Below are 19,083 nucleotides of genomic sequence, written 5' to 3'. Positions count from 1 at the left end.
AATGATTATCTGCTGTTCTGCTTAGCACATCTAGCAGAGCTAGTTTTAATCACATAAATTCTGGTACAACATGAAGACATATTGTATGTGGCAGTTCTCATTATTATGGAATGCACAATTCAACCCTACAGAAATCACAGATATCAGGTTATTAAGAACAATTCAATTCAATTTATTGTCATTGAAACAATGTGCAGGCACATGTTAAAAATTAAATGAGGGCTGCGGCTTCGCCAAACAGTGCAAGACAGACACAGACAAACACACCAAACACAGTATAAGATATAAACACATGAAGACCAAAAGCTAAAAATAAGTTAAAAAAGACCAAGAGTACAAAATATTTAAAAATGTCCACAGACATTCAGTGGGTAGCCAGGTTCAGGTGGGCAACAGCTTGTGGAAAGAAGCTGTTTTTGAGCCTGGTAGTGTGGGCTCTGAGGTTCTCGTAGCGCCTCCCAGAGCGCAGGGGGGAGAACAGTCCATGGTTGGGGTGGGTGGGATCTCTGCTGATGCTGAGACCCCTTCGAAGGCAGCATTTGTGATAAATGTCTTTTCTGGCTGGGAGCTGGGTACCGGTGATATGCTGGGCCGCCTTGACGACCCGCTGCAGAGCTTTCTGGTCTACTGAAGTACAGTTGCCGTACCACACTGAGATGCAGATGGTCAGGATGCTCTCTATGGTGCAGTGGTAGAAGTTGGTGAGAATTTTGGGGGATAGACAGGCGCTCCTCAGCCTCCTCAGGAAATGCAGGCGTTGTTGGGCCTTTTTCACAAGGGCCTGGGTGTTTGATGTCCAGGAGAGTTCCTCACTGATGTGGACTCCAAGGAATTTAAAGGTGGAGACGCGCTCCACTTCCACCCCATTGATGTGTATGGGGGAGTGGCTGCAACTTTTAGACCTCCTGAAGTCCACAATCAGCTCCTTTGTCTTCTGCACATTGAGGACAAGATTGTTGGTAGTACACCATGATGTGAAGTGCTGAATCTCGTCCCTGTAGGCCGTCTCATCATTGTTGGTGATACGGCCAATGACTGTGGTGTCATCTGTAAACTGAACTATAACATTTGAAGGGTGAGTTGGCATGCAGTCGTGGGTAAAAAGGGAGAAAAGGAGGGGGCTCAGAACACAGCCTTGAGGGGCACCTGTGCTTAGAATCAGGGTGGAGGAGGTGTGGTCACCTAACCTAACAGACTGAGGTCTGTTGGTCAAGAAGTCCAGGGTCCAGTTACAGAGGGAGGGGTTGAGGCCAAGGGAGAGGAGTGTGGTAGTTTTTTTGGCAGGGATGATAGTGTTGAAAGCAGAGCTGTAATCTATAAACAGCATCCGGATGTATGTGTTGTTAAGTTCAAGTATTTACAGGCGTTGGTCAGCGGCCATTTTAAATAGTTTAAAAATAGTATTAAAATTGTTAAAATTTTAATTTTGGTGTCAGTTAGTTTCATAACAGACATACCAACATATGTAATGCATTAATATCTCTTCTGGGTGTTTATCTTGACACAATATAGAGTTTAAAAACCGCGTCGTTGTAGGTTGTAGGTAGGAGTGAAATCCTGGTCGTTCTAGTGTAAAAAAAAAAAGAAGCCCCAAACCTTCATGAAGGTCCACTGCAAGCTCTCAGTCTCTCCATTACCAGTTTGTCACCCCTCCATCATCCTCTGGTGGAGGGGTTTCTGGCGAGGTAGACATGGTTCTTAGGGTTATACATTGTTGTCCTGCACTGTTCTTCCTGTTGTGTGATGTCTGCAGGCAGTTCTGTGATCTGTATTGTATGTGAGGATGACTCATGTCCACCCTCCAGCTACACTTGATGAAGAGCGAAGGCTTTGTGTGTATTATAATCATCATCCTTGGAGAATTTCCTGTGTTTCCCCCACCTGTTTCAGGAGGAGGTGGATGCTGAGGCTGAGTCATCTCTGACATCCGTGCTCTGTATCGTGTTCTCTAGTGTTAGAAAAGGCAAACCCAGCCCACGGAAAACACCGGTGAAGGGGTTAGCTGCTGACATCTATTGTATGAGACTGAAACTCAGGACAATATACCCTTTGTTGTGTTTCCACCCAGCTGTTTATACGCAACATGTCTGCGTTGCTGGGGAGAGGGATGTCAGGAGTGCCCTACTTAGCTTGCTGCCACCTCGACCCGACCCCGGAGAAGCAGTTGAAGATGAATGAATGAACTATTTCCGTATCTCCCAGACACTTAATTATACAACTCTGCCACCTGGTATTAACTAATGGTTTGCCTCCTGCTGAAAATAAAGGATTATGCCAAAGACAGCAAGATGGGATGGGAAAGAGGTTCCCGTAATTTCGAGCCTTTTATGGACTAATTTAGCAGTTCTACAAGAGAAATTAATAATTGTATTAGCAAGTTCTGTAGAAGAATTTGGATGAAACCACAAAAGAAGCCAAATATACTTTGTTGTTTGTTAACATCAGCAATAATTTGTCCCTCTAGCCATTCCCAACTGCCTGTTAAATTAGGGGACTGGGTGAGGCCGCTGCAAACGTGAGTTCACGTGGCCATCTTCCCACACCGGGACTGGGTGAGGCCGCTGCAAACGTGAGTTCGCGTGGCCATCTTCCCACACTGGGACTGGGTGAGCCCGCTGCAAACGTGAGTTCGCGTGGCCATCTTCCCACACTGGGACTGGGTGAGGCCGCTGCAAACATGAGTTCGCGTGGCCATCTTCCCACACCGGGACTGGGTGAGGCTGCTGCAAACATGAGTTCACACCGCCATCTTCCCACACCGAGACTGGGTGAGGCCGCTGGAAACGTGAGTTCGCGTGGCCATCTTCCCACACCGGGACTGGGTGAGGCCGCTGGAAACGTGAGTTCGCGTGGCCATCTTCCCACACCGGGACTGGGTGAGGCCGCCTCACTAATGGAAAAGACTGCATAGGTTTACTTAAAGTTAGTAAAATGCTGTCTGCATAGGAACTACATTTAAAGTCATAACCTCCTATTTCAACAGACGATCATGTTGCTTAAACCATCTGTCTGGCAGAAACACATGCAAAGATTTCATAAGGTCTAAAAATGGTAGGAAGCCAAATGGAGAGAGAGAAAACAGACAGTAGCTCTGCAAGCTGTGCTAGTCTGCAGTCCAAAACTCCACTGTGCCAGACCTCCATTTGCATCATCATCATCACCATTCATCACCCCACTAATCTGCAAGATTCACTTCCCACCTCTGCTGCTGATACTATTCCAACCAAATTATGCCAGAAGAAAGGCATGCAAATGAGGTGTGTGTGTGTGTGTGTGTGTGTGTGTGTGTGTGAGAGAGAGAGAGAGAATAAATGGAGTTGATAAAGAGTGTTGGCCAGGGAAACAGAGGGGCAGATGAATGTACATGAGTTTATCAGTGTGCGTGTGCGAGCATACGTGTGAACCTCATGCTTAATGAAGAATACAAGGTGGATGGGTTTAAATACTTGGGATCAACTGTCCAAAGTAATGGGGAGTGCAGAAGAGAGGTGAAGAAGAGAGTGCAGGCAGGGTGGAGTGGGTGGAGAAGAGTGTCAGGAGTGATTTGTGACAGAAGGGTACCAGCAAGAGTTAAAGGGAAGGTTTACAAGATGGTAGTGAGACCAGCTATGTTATATGGTTTGGAGACAGTGGCACTGATGAAAAGACAGGAGGTGGAGCTGGAGGTGGCAGAGTTGAAGATGATAAGATTTTCATTGGGAGTGATGAAGAAGGACAGGATTAGGCACGAGTATATTAGAGGGACAGCTCAGGTTGGACGGTTTGGAGACAAAGCAAGAGAGACAAGATTGAGATGGTTTGGACATGTGTGGAGGAGAGATGCTGGGTATACTGGGAGAAGGATGCTGAATATGGAGCTGCCAGGGAAGAGGAGAAGAGGAAGGCCAAAGAGGAGGTTTATGGATGTGGTGAGGGAGGACATGCAGGTGGCTGGTGTGACAGATGAAGATGCAGAGGACAGGAAAAGATGGAAACGGATGACCCGCTGTGGCGCCCCCTAACGGGAGCAGCCAAAAGTAGTAGCAGAGAGAACGAACTGTTCCACTTCTACTTAAAGCCACTTTTCTGTGGCGTCGTAGGGACACCTTGTGGTCATATATGGAAACAGCACCATTTCAGACTCAAGCTGATTTGTCATTTAAGAAAGCAAGTTTAGACTTATTTTCATAATGAAGTGCTTCTTTTTCTGGCTTAACATATAATTGGGAACTACTTATAAAATACTTGGAGAAATCAAACTGCAAAGAACAAGATACACATACAAAACAGTTCAGACTTTGGATGTGTTTTGTTGGACAGTTTGCTACAGTAGGGAATGTCTTTAAAATAGGAAGGTGACAGTTTGCAATAGTAAGGTGGCAGTGTTATTGTAAACGGTCAACTTGTGCAAATTGCAGGTTGTGCAGTTGGTAACAGCAACCGTAATGAAACAGGTATTGTAAGCAGTAAACCTGAAACCTTGTGCAAATAAGACTTAAACCTGTGCAAATAGCAGTGAGTGGTCAGTTTAAGAGTCTTTTGGCTTGGAGGTAGAAGCTGTCTCAACCTGTTGGAGACAGGTACCAGTTTGTGTCCAAAGTGGATAGGGCTGATTATTTTTTGGGCCTTCTTTCGTGACCTCTAGGAATAAATATCCTGCATGGTGGGCAGATCACCGCCTGTGATGTACTCTGCCATGTTCACTTCCCTCTTCAGAGCTTTGCGATGGAGAGCAAAATGGCTGCCGTACCAGGCAGTGATGCAGCCAGTCAGGATGATCTCAGTGGTGCATCAGTAAAGGTTAGTAAGCGTCTGTGGGGCCGTGCCAAATTTTCTTAGCCTCCAGAGGAAGTGCTGGAGTGCTGTCTTGATCACAGTGTCCATGTGAAGGAACCAAGACAAATCCTTGACGATGTGAACACAGAGGAGCTTGAAGCTGCTGACCCTTTCCATGGGTGAGCTGCTGATTTGGATGAGAGTGCACACACCTCCTGTTGTTTCGGTGTGGTAAGATGGCTGCGCGAATTCGCGTTTGCATTGGCCTCACCCAGTGCCACTGTTGGAAGATAGCGGCGCGAGTTCACATTTGCGGTGGCCTCACCTAGTACCGTCCATGCAGTGTCTTTGTCCATGTCTGCATCTAAGTTTTGTCTTCGTTTGATGGCTGGGAGAGCTAGCGCTGGATCGGCTGGGAGAGCAGGGCAGGCTAAGCTAACTGCTAACCCATGCAGACCGGCAGTTCCGATAACAGCGAGGGTGGTCTGGCGGCGGCCTCACCTGGCGTTGACTGTGGTGTTTTTGATGTCGTCGTGAGGAGTGCGTGGAGGTGTGTCAAGGGTGTCTGGCTGAGAGAGCTGGCGCTGGATCGGCTGGGAGAGCTTGGTTTGCTTCATCTGGTGGGCCTGGGAACCATGGCCTCTGCCTGGAGCTGCGCCCGAGGACGAAACACCGAGGGCAGTCTGGCAGGACGCGGAAGCGGGGCAGGCTAAGCTAACTGCTAGCCCATGCAGACTGGCAGTACCGACAGTCATCCTGGCTGGCGTTTGTTCCCTTAGACAGTGATTTTTTTTTTTTGGTTTGGATATGTGTGTTAGTTTGGATATGTGTGTTAGTTTGGATATGTGTGTTCTTGTAGTTTTTGTATTGTGTTGTGCTGCTGTGGACTGGGGGAAATGGCATTTCATTTCATTTCATGTACACAAGTGCGTGAAGTGAAACGACACATTTTGCTGATGTTACTTGAGGGAGAGCTTGTTGTCCCGGCACCACCTCGTCGGGCTTTCACCTCTTCCCTGTAGGCCGTCTCGTTACCGTCTGTGATGACGCCAGGGACGGTGACGTCATCAGAAAACCTCACGGTGGAATTGGAGCTGTGCTGGGCCACACAATCATGGGTTAACAGAGAGTACGGGAGCAGGCCTAGCACTCAGTCCTCCGGGGCACCGCTGTTCAGGGTCAACAAGATCAGTGAGGAGGAGGGGATGCTGCCCATACTTTTTTTTTTAAACTTTGTTTATTGCTTTTTTTAAGTGGTAAGAATACAAAAATAACATACAAACACATGACCCCCCCCCCTCAAAATAAATAGATAAAATAAATCGATACAGCAAGGAAGGACTAAATGCAGCAAACTCAAACAGTACAAGTTTACATACCCAGTTTGTACAACTTAGTACATCTTGATGCATGCTCAATAATCCAGGTCAGAAAAGCAAAGGAAGGGGAATCAGTTCATCTGGACACAGCGTTTACTGACAGATCTGTTTCATCACTCAGCTAAGTGACTTCACCCGTCTGAACTGACTGCAGGTGTCCCCACCCTTATAAACAATACAGTGACTGCAGGTACACCACCCTTATAACCAATACAGTGACTGCAGGTACCCCACCCTTATAAACAATACTGTGACTGCAGGTACCCCACCCTTATAAACAATACCGTGACTGCAGGTGTCCCCACCCTTATAAACAATACCGTGACTGCAGGTGTCCCCACCCTTATAAACAATACAGTGACTGCAGGTACCCCACCCTTATAAACAATACAGTGTCTGCAGGTACCCCACCCTTATAAACAATACAGTGACTGCAGGTGTCCCCACCCTTATAAACAATACCGTGACTGCAGGTACCCCCACCCTTATAAACAATACAGTGACTGCAGGTACCCCACCCTTATAAACAATACAGTGACTGCAGGTGTCCCCACCCTTATAAACAATACAGTGACTGCAGGTACCCCACCCTTATAAACAATACAGTGACTGCAGGTGTCCCCACCCTTATTAACAATACAGTGACTGCAGGTGTCCCCACCTTTATAAACAATACAGTGACTGCAAGTGTCCCCACCCTTATTAACAATACAGTGACTGCAGGTACCCCACCCTTATAGACAATACAGCGGCATAACGACCCAAACCGACAACCAGTTCCATATGCAAATATGGCATTACCATTAACTAGAGTTATGGTGGCCATGTGTACTATTGAACATGCATAAAGACATAACTGGAAAGTGGTTTCTTAATCCATTGTCTTCAGCAGATACACTAGTAAATATATTTACAGTTAACCTGGTGCATGGACTCAGCTATTTGCAAATATATTTATTTCATATTTCTGATTGTTTTTTTGGATGTTATCTGGATTTCTTTTGTTTTACTTCTATCACGTTCAATTTCTGTTTTCTGCGCTCATTCTAATTCACTGTTCATTTCTTTTACTGTGGAGCACTTTGTAAACCCTGTTATGAAAATGGCTCTGTAAAGTGATGTTGTTGTTTCTTCTTCTTCTCATCATCATCATCATAGGGCCATGGCAAAGGAAGTTTGATTCAGATGTTTTTATCAGTGATGTTTAGGGTCAGATAGCTCAGCCAAACAGCTGAAAAAGCCTCATGTTCTACAGGCACACACACACACACACACACACACACACACACACACACACACACACACACACACACACACACAAACCTTTTCACTCTGCATTATGCAGTGATTGGTTAAAAATGGGGTGGTGCAGTGGTTAGCGCGGTCACCTCACAGCAAGAAGGTCCTGGGTTCAAGCCCCGGGGTAGTCCAACCTTAGGGGTCGTCCTGGGTCGTCCTGTGTGTGGAGTTTGCATGTTCTTCCCATGTCTGCATGGGTTTCATCCAGGGGCTCTATTTCCTCCCACAGTCCAAAGACATGCAGGTCAGGTGAATTAGCCATACTAAACTGTCCATAGGTGTGAATGTGTGTTTTGGATGGATGGTTAAAAATGCAGCAAGTGTCTGTGAGTTTGACCAGAAGAACTTGTTTCCAGGGAGCCGTTAGTCACTTGGCCCTGTGTCTGCATCACCAGATAAAATGATGGACCTTTCATTTAGAAAGACATATAAAGAGGTGAGCAGAGGTAGATGAAGAGCGGAAGAGAGATACCGGTGGTGAGTGTCCCTCTATCTGTTGATGGCAGTGGCTGCAGGCTTCGGGTGGTTCAGACAGTAATGATGGAATGATTACTGTTAATACAGGACAAAGGGGGAAAAAATGTCAACAGTAAGGACTTAAAGTTGATGGATGCTGTTCTCCTCTTCAGCAGCAGGGGACGCTGCAGGCATGCTATAAAACATGCATGGAGAAATATAAACTCTCCTGACACTGTCAACTCCCACACACGGCGAACTCAGCGACTCCAGGCTGCAGTGTGTTTGGTGTTGTTTTCAGACTTTCCTACATTTTCCAAAAGTGTTCAATACATTTTTACTGTTTCTTTACCCCGCTACCAGAATTTCACGCCCTCTGAAAAAGTATCCCTCTACTAGTCCACAAAGTCTGCCCGGGTCCTCTTGTAGTGCTTAATACTGAACCTAATGCTTTGTACTTAGCCCGTGAATTTGATTTTAGTGAGCTAAACCTGTAATGTTGAGTTCAGCTTAGTCTTATCTCGTCAGCTGATTTTTCTTTCTTTTCTTTTAAATTTTAATTCTAATTTTCTTTCGCAGATACGAGGGTTTCTGTCCAGGTTTGACAACGTCCTGCCCGCCAGCCTGGCCTTCGACAAGTGCACCGCCTGTTCCCCCATCGTAAGTGGGACCAATCACGTAGAACTCCACACAGCTTTCCTGTTCACATCCACTTTAAGAGGCAGAGGTGATGTATTGGTGATACTGGATAAGGAAGCGTTTCCTGGGCAGGACTTGTCAGGCGTCTTGCTGATACTGGACAAGGAAGCGTTTCCTGGGCAGGACTTGTCAGACGTCTTCATGTTGTAGCGCAGTTGTTTTTGAAGCCAAAAGTGCAGCCCTGACAGAAACGAGGGGATTCCCATCTCTTATGTCCACACTGTTGTTAACTCATTGGCACTGGGTTGAAATATTGCCCCTGCAGGGAATGGTGAACACACACACACACACACACACACACACACACACACACACACACACACACACACGAGTAGGGCAGGGTAAAACCAGATGGTAATAATCAGGCAGCAGTTGCTCATTGATGTCACTGACTGTCGTATAAGAGGCCTCAGTTTCCACCACTGTGGTTTATGTGTGTGTGTGTGTGTGTGTGTGAAGAAGGAATGTTGATGAGTTCACATCTCTTAAATCAGCCAACAGGGGTGGGCGGGGCTGCACTCGTGTCTCCTTCCCCGCTTTGTCATAGGTGAAGAGCCAGCTCTCCAATCTGTGGTCTGATTGGTTGCTGCGGTCGACAGGGAGGAGGGATTTGATTGGTCGGTGCAAATGAATGTAACGCAGAGGGGGAGGGGGGAGAAAACTAAGTTGGAAGGAAGAGAGAGAGAGAGAGAGAAAGAAAGTACAGAACCTAAGAGGGTTGGCTGTGGGTGAGTGGGCGGCAGGGTTGCTCGCTCTCCCCCTCTCTCTGTCAATGTAGTCTTTGTGTCTGTCACTTTCATGTAGAGAAGAAGAGAGGAAGAGACAAGCAGGAGGAAACCATCTATAAACTGAAAGTTTTAGAGTTTCTACATTAAACTTCACAGGCTTATCTGTTTTCTCTCGAGTTCCACCTCAACATGTTGAGTTTCACACACCTGACTGACTGGCGGGCTGACTGGCTGGCTGGCGGACTGGCTGACTGACTGGCTAGCTGGCTGGCTGGCGGACTGGCTGACTGACTGGTGGGCTGACTGACTGACTGGTTAGCTGGCTGGCGGACTGACTGGCTGTCTTGCGGGCTGACTGACTGACTGACTGGCTGGCTGGCTGAAGGACTGACTAACTGGCTGACGGACTGACTAACTGGCTGGCGGACTGGCTGACTGACTGGCTAGCTGAAGGACTGACTAACTGGCTGACGGACTGACTAACTGGCTGGCGGACTGGCTGACTGACTGGCTGGCTGGCTGGCTGACTGACGGGCTGGCTGGCTGACTGACTGACTGACTGGCTGGCTGGCGGACTGGCTGACTGACGGACTGACTAACTGGCTGACTGGCTGACTGGCTGACTGACTGACTGACTGGCTGACTCACTGACTAACTGGCTGGCTGGCTGGCTGGCTGGTGGGGTTCTGCAGTGTGCACACATCCACAATCACATGCTCACTTCCACATGGACATGCACAAACATGTTTTATTGTGCAAAACACATCAGTGTTTAGATACACACAACCCACATACACACACATACAGTCCACATACACACAACCCACGTACACACACACAGCCCACATACACACACATACAGTCCACATACACACAACCCACGTACACACACAGCCCACATACACACACATATAGTCCACATACACACAACCCACGTACACACACACAGCCCACATACACACACATATAGTCCACATACACACAACCCACGTACACACACACAGCCCACATACACACACATACAGTCCACATAGACACTCATATAACCCACGTACACACCATCCATATACACAGACCACCAAAAGCCCAACCAACACTCACACACGCAGTCCACACACACACCCAGTCCACACACACACGCACACGCACACACAGTCTGTAGACACACATTCAACATACACAACCATACAACCCACATACACACAACCCAAATACACGTAGTCCACATACACACACATAGATCCCACAGATTCACGATACACACCCCCACACACACAAGCACACACAAAACACTGATCTTGTAGCCTCCATTCTCTGTCCTGTTCCCAGTCCTGTCTGGCCTCTATCCGCCCCGCCCCCTCTTCCTTTTCCCCTTTCTCTGTTTGTCCATTTGTTCCTCTCGCACTCCTCTCATTGTGCTGGGTTTTGTATGTATATACGTATGTTTGTGTGTGTGTGTGTGTGTGTGTGTGAGAGACTGTTTTTGTGTGGATCTTTCTATATGTGTGTTCCTGCTCCACTCCAAGTGTGTGTGTGTGTGTGTGTGTGTGTGTGTTTGTGCTCTTTGCCAGGTCACTATGGAAACAAAACAATTCAGCCCCTGTCTGGGCTGGAGCAGTTCCTGTTGAACTGGAGCTGTTTCATCGTCTGTGTGTGAGTGTGTGTGTGTGAGTGTGTGTGTGTGTGTGTGTGTGTGTGTGTGTGTGTGTGTGTGTGTGTGTGTGTGTTTCCCAACTTTATGTGGGGCTGAAAGCCAATAAAAGTAAAACGCCAGTGAGTAAATCACAGCCAGTGACGTTGGTTCGTCTCAGTCGGTGCCAGACGACTCGTAGTACAGCTCTTCATACTAACACAACCAAACCTGATCCTGCTATTAATAGTAAGAGTGCTGTTCGAAGGTAAAAAGGTCACCTGGACTGAAGTCTTCACAAACTCTGTTTACATGTCTACTTCCTGTTTGCTGTTTACCTCTCTGGTCCACCGCTCCTCTCAGTACCAAGCCTTGACAACACTTTTTTCCATATCACTTCATTCAGGTCCTGGTTTGTTCAGGTTCTGGTGTTTGTCAGGTGGACATCAGGACACTGGACAGGCTCTGCTGGCTATGACGTGCTGACGTGGTCGATTCTGTTGCCTACCAACGCAGGGATCGCCGGTTCGAATCCCTTTGTTGCCGCCGACTTGGTCGGGCGTCCCTACAGGCACAATTGGCCTTGTCTGCGGTGGGAAGCCGGATGTGGGTATGTGTCCTGGTCGCTGCACTAGCGCCTCCTGTGGTCAGTCGGGGTGCCTGATCGGGGAGGGGAACTGGGGGGAATAGCGTGATCCTCCCATGCGCTACGTCCCCCTGGTGAAACTCCTCACTGTCAGGTGAAAAGAAGCGGCTGGTGACTCCACATGTATGGGAGGAGGCATGTGGTAGTCTGCAGCCCTCCCCGGATCAGCAGAGGGGGTGGAGCAGAGACGGGCAATTGGCCGAGTACAATTGGGGAGAAAAAAAGGGGGGGGTCCCAAAAAAAATTACAACTTCAAAAACTAAAATTAGATTTTTTAAAAATGATAAAATTACATTACTTACAGTTCAACATGAGAAATTAAAACTACAAATAAATAGATATAAATAAAGAATAAGCTAAAAATGCAGAGTTTTCAGGTTTTGTCGGTATTTGTCAGTTAAGTAGCCTAGATATAAATGTAAAAGCATATGTTCTATCTAAGTTTGAACATATTTTATTTGAAATTAGTTTTGGAGGGATTAAAGCACAGGGATCTAAACAAAACGTTTTACTGTAGAGAAGAACAATAAACCTCTCACATTATCTGTAAAGACTTACCTCTCAGCCTCTGAATATAATATGATATAATATAATGTAATATCATATAACATAACATAATATGATATAATATAATATAATATAACAACATAATATAATATGATATAATATAATGTAATATTATATAACATAACATAATATAATATGATATAATATAATATAACAACATAATATAATATGATATGATATAATGTAATGTAATATAATGCAATATAATAATATAATATATGATATAATATAACATAATATAATATATGATATTGTAGCAGGAATGAGGAAAAACACAGAAGACCAAGGCGAGTTTGATGTTTATTCCTCAACTCCAAAAACCAACTGCAGCAGGAACAACCCTGCACCGGCGAGCCCGGGAACGTAAAACACACCCCCAGCTCACAGTCCTGCTGGGTGAGAGGCATAGCCCCTAGTGTCCGCCACACAGCCCCCCCCCCCCCCGAACACCCAGAAGGGACTCCTGGAAAGAAAATTAGTGTCTCGCTGGAGGCTTAAGCAGCCTGCCATAACGGCTGCGCCGTCCCTCAGCTGAAACAGTAGGTGAAACACAGTCCAAAGCCGGCTGAGAAGCAGAACGCTGAACCCGTGAAGACACTGCCGGGGTCCTGGAAGGAGGACGACCCCGACGGGGAACCTGGGCCGGAAACACAACTTCGCCTGCCACCTTGTGCGCCGGTTTAAGCCTATCAAGCGTGACACACTCCCTACGCCCACCCATATCTAGCACAAAACCCTTAGGACCCGTCTCAAGAACCCGAAATGGGCCATCGTATGGGGGTTGGAGGGGCGAGCGGTGAGCATCATGCCGTACAAAAACAAAACGAGCCGACATGAGCTCTGCAGGCACGAACGACCGCGGAAAACAGTGGTGAACGGGGCCTGGAACCCGAGTGCTGTCGGACAAAAAAGGATAAACGACCGGACGGGGTCGAGGAGCGGAACTCCCAGGCAACAATTCCCCAGGGACGCGGAGCGGCTGGCCGAGCACCAGCTCAGCGGGCGAAGCGTCGAGGTCCTCCTTAGGAGCCGAACGCAACCCGAGCATAACCCAAGGTAAACGATCCACCCAGTTACCATCTGAGAGCGCAGCGAGCAGCGCTGCCTTGAGCAACCGGTGAAAACGTTCACACAACCCGTTAGCCTGAGGGTGGATCGCGGTAGTGCGGTGTACCTGCACACCCAAGGATCGCACAAGTGCCGACCAGAGCTCTGACACGAACTGGGGGCCCCTGTCTGAGGTGATATCTGACGGAGTGCCGAAACGGGCGACCCAGGAGGAAAGAAAAGCGCGTGCAACGTCCGAGGATGTTGTGGAGGACAGAGGGACAGCCTCTGGCCACCTGGTGGTCCGATCTACCATTGTGAGCAGGTGCGTAAAACCCTGTGAAGAAGGTAGAGGGCCCACCAGGTCCACATGCACGTGGTCGAAACGTCTGGCCGGGATCGGAAACGGTTCGAGGGGCGACTTAGTGTGCTGGTGGACCTTAGCGCGCTGGCACGCCACACATGCAGCCGCCCACTCCTTGACGTCCTTGCGGAGGCCAGGCCAGACGAACTTGGAACCGACCAACTTCACTGACGCCCGAACTCCAGGGTGCGAGAGGGAGTGAATCGAATCGAAAACTCGACGGCGCCAGGCCACTGGAACAACGGGGCGGGGACGGCCGGTGGAGACATCGCAGAGGAGGGCAGGACTGCCTTCCTGCATCACAGCGTCCTCTAGCTTGAGACCGGTACGCGTTGACCTAAGGGCAAGGACGTCCGGGTCGCTGGGCTGGTCAGCAGCCATAGCGGAGAAATCCACACCGAGGTGCACAGGACACACAAGCACACGCGACAGACAATCAGCAACAGGGTTGGACTTCCCGGCCACATGCTGAATGTCCGTTGTGAACTCGGAGATCGCCGCTAGGTGGCGCTGTTGACGAGCAGAGCATGGCTCAGTCACCTTGGACATGGCGAAAGTCAGCGGTTTATGATCCACATAAGCCGTGAATGGGCGACTCTCCAGCAGGAAGTGGAAATGCCGGGTTGCAAGGTGCAGTGCCAGCAACTCCCGGTCAAAAACGCTGTACTTGCGCTCGCTATCTCGCAGTTTGCGGATAAAAAATGCGAGTGGCTGCCACGCATTCGCCACACGCTGTTCAATCACAGCCCCCACAGCTATGACAGATGCATCGGTTGTTAAAGCTATGGACGCCGTGGGTGTGGGATGGGCGAGGAGGGCAGCGTTAGCCAGGGTGCACTTAGCTCCGTCAAAGGCCTGGACCCGTTCGGGAGTCCAGTGGACAGGGTCGTTAGCCTTCTTAAGCCGCAGGGCTTCGTAAAGTGGCTGAAGGAGGTGGGCAGCGCGAGGGAGGAAACGGTTATAGAAATTCACCATCCCAAGAATTCCTGCAATGCCTTAACAGAGACCGGGCGGGGAAATTCCGCCACCGCTTGTACCTTAGAAGGCAACGGGACCGCGCCTTGCGGCGAAATGCGGTGACCCAAGAAGTCAATCACCGGCAGTCCAAACTGACACTTGGCCGGGTTGACTATCAGGCCGTGTTCGTCCAGACGACGGAAAACCTGTTTCAGGTGTGCCAGGTGCTCTTCAGCTGACGGACTGGCCACTAATATGTCGTCGAGATAAACGAACACGAAAGCAAGGTCACGCAACACCGAGTCCATCAGCCTCTGAAAGGTTTGTGCTGCCCCCTTCAAGCCAAAAGGCATGCGCACGAACTCAAAATGCCCAAACGGGGTGATCACTGCGGTCTTGGGCACGTCCTCTGCGCGCACGGGAACCTGATGATAGCCGCGCACCAGGTCCACCTTAGAGAAGATAGTGGCACCTGCCAGGCGTATGGAAAAGTCCTGTATGTGTGGGATGGGATAGCGGTCATTGGCGGTGACATTGTTCAGGCGGCGAAAATCGCCGCAAGGCCACCACGACCCATCCGCCTTGGGCACCATGTGAAGCAGCGAGGCCCATGGGCTGTTGGAACGCCTCACTATACCCAGACGCTCCATGATGGCGAACTCCTCCTTAGCTATAGCCAATTTTACCGCGTCGAGGTGCCGCGCGCGCTCAAAAACTGGCGGTCCCAGAGTGGGAATGAAATGTTCTACCCCATGTTTAGTAATCGCGGTGGAAAAGGCAGGTGTAGTCACCGATGGAAAATCCGCCAGCAAACGCTGAAAAACATCCCCTAATGCTAAAAAGTTAGCGTGTGTTAACGGCCCGGCTCCCCCTGTCTCGCACGGAACAGTGGCGAAAGACACAGCATCAATTAAACGGCGGTTTGCAACATCAACCAGCAGACCATTAGCACACAGAAAATCCGCGCCGATAATAGGAACAGTAATGGCGGCCACTACAAAGTCCCACTCAAAATGGCGCCCGTGGAAACAAACAGTCACCAACCTTGTGCCAAACGGCGCAATGGACGAACCGTTAGCTGCACTTAACTGTGGGCCGCCGCCTTCGGCCGACCTGTCTGTCTTAGCAGGAGGGAGTAGGCTCTTTTGCGAGCCTGAGTCCACCAGAAACCGTCTTCCTGACATCGAGTCCTTAATGAAGAGCAGCTCACTACATCCGCCAGCGCCCACAGCTGCTACTGAGCGCTGGCCCTGGAGTTTCCCGCCGCCTCAAACATGCACGGAGGGACGCAGCGCCTCGCTTTGCCGCCGAACCGCTGGTGGAAGAAACAGAGGCCTCTCCCGCGCCGTCTCCGGGCAGTCACTTCAGCCACCACTGCCGGGTCCGCGTCCTCCGACGTTGGCTGCAGAGGCTCCAATGCCACACTCTGCACAGAGAACCGTCCGGTAGCCAGCAGGACCTGATCGGCCTCCTCAGCCAAACCTCGGCAGTCACCAGCGGCCAGACACGGGGAGTTAGCCAAAGCCGCGCACACAGGAGACGGAAGCTGGCGCAGGAAAACGTGCGGGAAAAGGAATCCACCTTCGTCTGAGCCTAGCAGCGACAGCATATTGTCCATGAGATCCACAGCCGTCCCGTCGCCCAAACCGGATAGGGAAAGGATTCTATCTGCCCTCTCTGCGGCAGATAGGCTGTACCTCCGGAGCAGAAGATGTTTGAGGGCGACGTATTTATCGTGTTGCGGAGGGGCGCGCAACAGCTGCATGTGGACTGCTGATCCAGCGCAGTGACGACCAGATAGTATCTGGAGTCGTCCGCGGACAGGTGGAACAGCTTCTCGACATGCTGGAACCACGAGGCCGGGTCGCTCTGCCAGAACTCTGGGAGTTTCACAGCCGCGGCGAGAACGGCCGGCTGTGAGAGTTGGGGCGGCGTGGCCGAAGTGGATTCACACTCCTCTTCTGCTCCAAACATGTTCAATTCGGGGTCACCAATGTGGCAGGAATGAGGAAAAACAGAAGACGAAGGCGAGTTTGATGTTTATTCCTCAGCTCCAAAACCAAAACTAAAGCAGGAACAACCCTGCACCGGCGAGCCCGGGAACGTAAACCACGCCCCCAGCTCACAGTCCTGCTGGGTGAGAGGCATAGCCCCTAGTGTCCGCCACAATATAATAAAATATGATATTATATGATATATGATATAATATAATATAATGTGATATGATATGATATATGATATAATATAATATGATATAACAATATAATATGATATAATTTGATATGATATAATATAATAAAATATAATAAAATAAAGTGGTTGCCTCAGGATGGGCATCCGATGTAAAATTTTGCCAAATCAGTATGCGGATAGAAAGACCATACCGGATCAGTCAAGGCCCGGGTTAACAACGACCGCCATTGGTGCTGTGCCCTCACAGGGTACCGATGGAAACTATCGAATTCGCTGTGGTGACCCCTGGGAAACGGGGAACAAGCCGAAACAAGAAGAAGATCTTATAATATAATATGTTATATAATATGTAATATATCTACTACTACTACTACGACTACTTTTGGCTGCTCCCGTTAGGGGTCACCACTGCGGAACATCTGTTTCCGTTTCTTCCTGTCCTCTGCATCTTCCTCTGTCACACCAAGCCACCTTTCCTCTCTTGCTTTGTCTCCAAACTGTCCAACCTGAGCTGTCCCTCTAATATACTCGTTCCTAATCCTGTCCTTCTTCATCACTCCCAGTGAAAATCTTACCTTCACCTCTGCCACCTCCAGCTCCACCTCCTGTCTTTTCATCAGTGCTGCTGTCTCCAAACCATACAACATAGCTGGTCTCACCACCATCTTGTAAACCTTCCCTTTAGCTACTGTATGCATACGTACAAATGTAACGGTTTCAGACGGGTCTCAGCACCGTGCAGTGCATGTGGATACGGCATAGAAGGAGGCAACTCTCAAGGACTTTCTCAGCATTAATTGGCTCCACAGAAGATAATGATAACACATTTTTGGTCTCTCTTCTGCACCGCTGCTTCCCATCAATGCAACACGGCACTGTGAGGGGAAGGCGGGAGCTACGGAAGCATAGGAGGTACAGAAGGAGTGACGTGAAGCAGCATCATTTCCGCAGGGAATATTAATAACCGTAACTTAAAATAGTAACTCAATAAGATAAAATCCACAAAAACTTAACAGAAATATTAAATGATAAATAAATTATACAAATACTAATTGGAAATAAATAAATTAAGTGCATTTTTTAAACTCCGTTACACCCACCCCCACTGAATTTTATCGAATTTGAGCACCAGCTACACAGCACACATGCTTTAATATGTAATATGATATTATGTAATATATATAGTAATATAATATACAATATAACATAATGTAAAGTAATATAATGTAATGTAATATAATATAATGTGATGACTGCTGTGATAGGCTCCAGCATCCCTGCGATCCTGAGTAAGCGGCTTGGGTAATGGATGGATGGATAATGTAATATAATATAATATAATAATATAACATAATATAATAATCTGAGACTCGCTCACTGCTTCTAGCAGCTAGCTAACCACGTCACCTGCTGTGTCAGCGCTGCAGCCCTGATTGGATGTGTGTTGTAAATACATGGGTTGGTAGCTTGTGGTGTTAAGATCCTGTTAGTAAACTTCCGGTGCTGTGTCCATTAGTGATACAGTAGTGAGCGTTTCTGTAGGTCAGTTGTAACGCCGCCAGGGGGCGCCATGCAGTGTGCTGTGACGTCACATAGACTCGATGCTGAGAAACACCGCCGGTGTCACTCTTCAATACAGAACAGACAAAACACGTAAAGCCCAAATCAGCTTCCACAGAGCAGATGGTGGACAGTGACTGGGAAGGCAGCCAGTATGAGTCAGACCAACAGGAATCAGGGACACTTTGTTTGTCATGTCGTGCACGAAATGCTGTTTCCCCCTGCCCACAGCAGTACAACACCAAGACAAACACATCCCAGAACCACAAGGACACACATGTCCAAACTAAACAAAAAGAATCACTGTCCAAGTGAACGAACGCCAGCCAGGATGACTTTCAGAACCGCCGGTCTGCATGGGCTAGCAGTTAGCTCAGCCCGCCCCGCCCCCAGCGTCCCACCAGACCGCCCCAGCGTCTCCTCCTCGGGCGCAGCTCCAGGCAGGGGTCGTGGCTCCCGAGTCCACTGGATGAAGCAGACCAAGCTCTCCCCAGCCGATCCAGTGCCATCTCTCCCAGCCAGACACCCTCGACCCCCCCCCCCCGCACTCCTCACGACCACATCAAAAACACCACAGTCAATGACAGGTGAGGCCGCCGCCAGACCGCCTTTGGTGTTATCGGAACTGCCAGTCCGCATGAGCTAGCAGTTAGCTTAGGCTGCCCCGCTCTCCCAGCCGATCCAGCACCAGCTCTCCCAGCCATCAAATGAAAACAAAACTTAAACGCAGACGTGGACAAAGACACGGTGTGGGCGGTACTGGGTGACACTGCCATCTTCCCACACCGACACCGGGTGAGGGC

General features: G+C 48.9%; 1 protein-coding gene across 3 annotated transcripts in view; it reads left to right on the top strand.

Annotated features, from left to right (window-relative positions):
- The window catches only part of atg7 (ATG7 autophagy related 7 homolog (S. cerevisiae)), a 149,138-nt gene that overhangs the window by 57,947 nt on the left and 72,108 nt on the right, over positions 1-19,083 (top strand). For all 3 annotated transcript variants that reach the window (XM_056273159.1, XM_056273161.1, XM_056273160.1), the window contains exon 17: positions 8,469-8,549. In XM_056273159.1, coding sequence (XP_056129134.1) covers positions 8,469-8,549 — 81 coding nt within the window. The remainder of the gene's footprint in view (positions 1-8,468; positions 8,550-19,083) is intronic.

Source organism: Lampris incognitus, chromosome 2 (assembly GCF_029633865.1).
Source record: "Lampris incognitus isolate fLamInc1 chromosome 2, fLamInc1.hap2, whole genome shotgun sequence".
Classification (NCBI taxonomy): Eukaryota; Metazoa; Chordata; class Actinopteri; order Lampriformes; family Lampridae; genus Lampris; species Lampris incognitus.
This window is presented reverse-complemented; position numbering and strand designations above follow the sequence as displayed.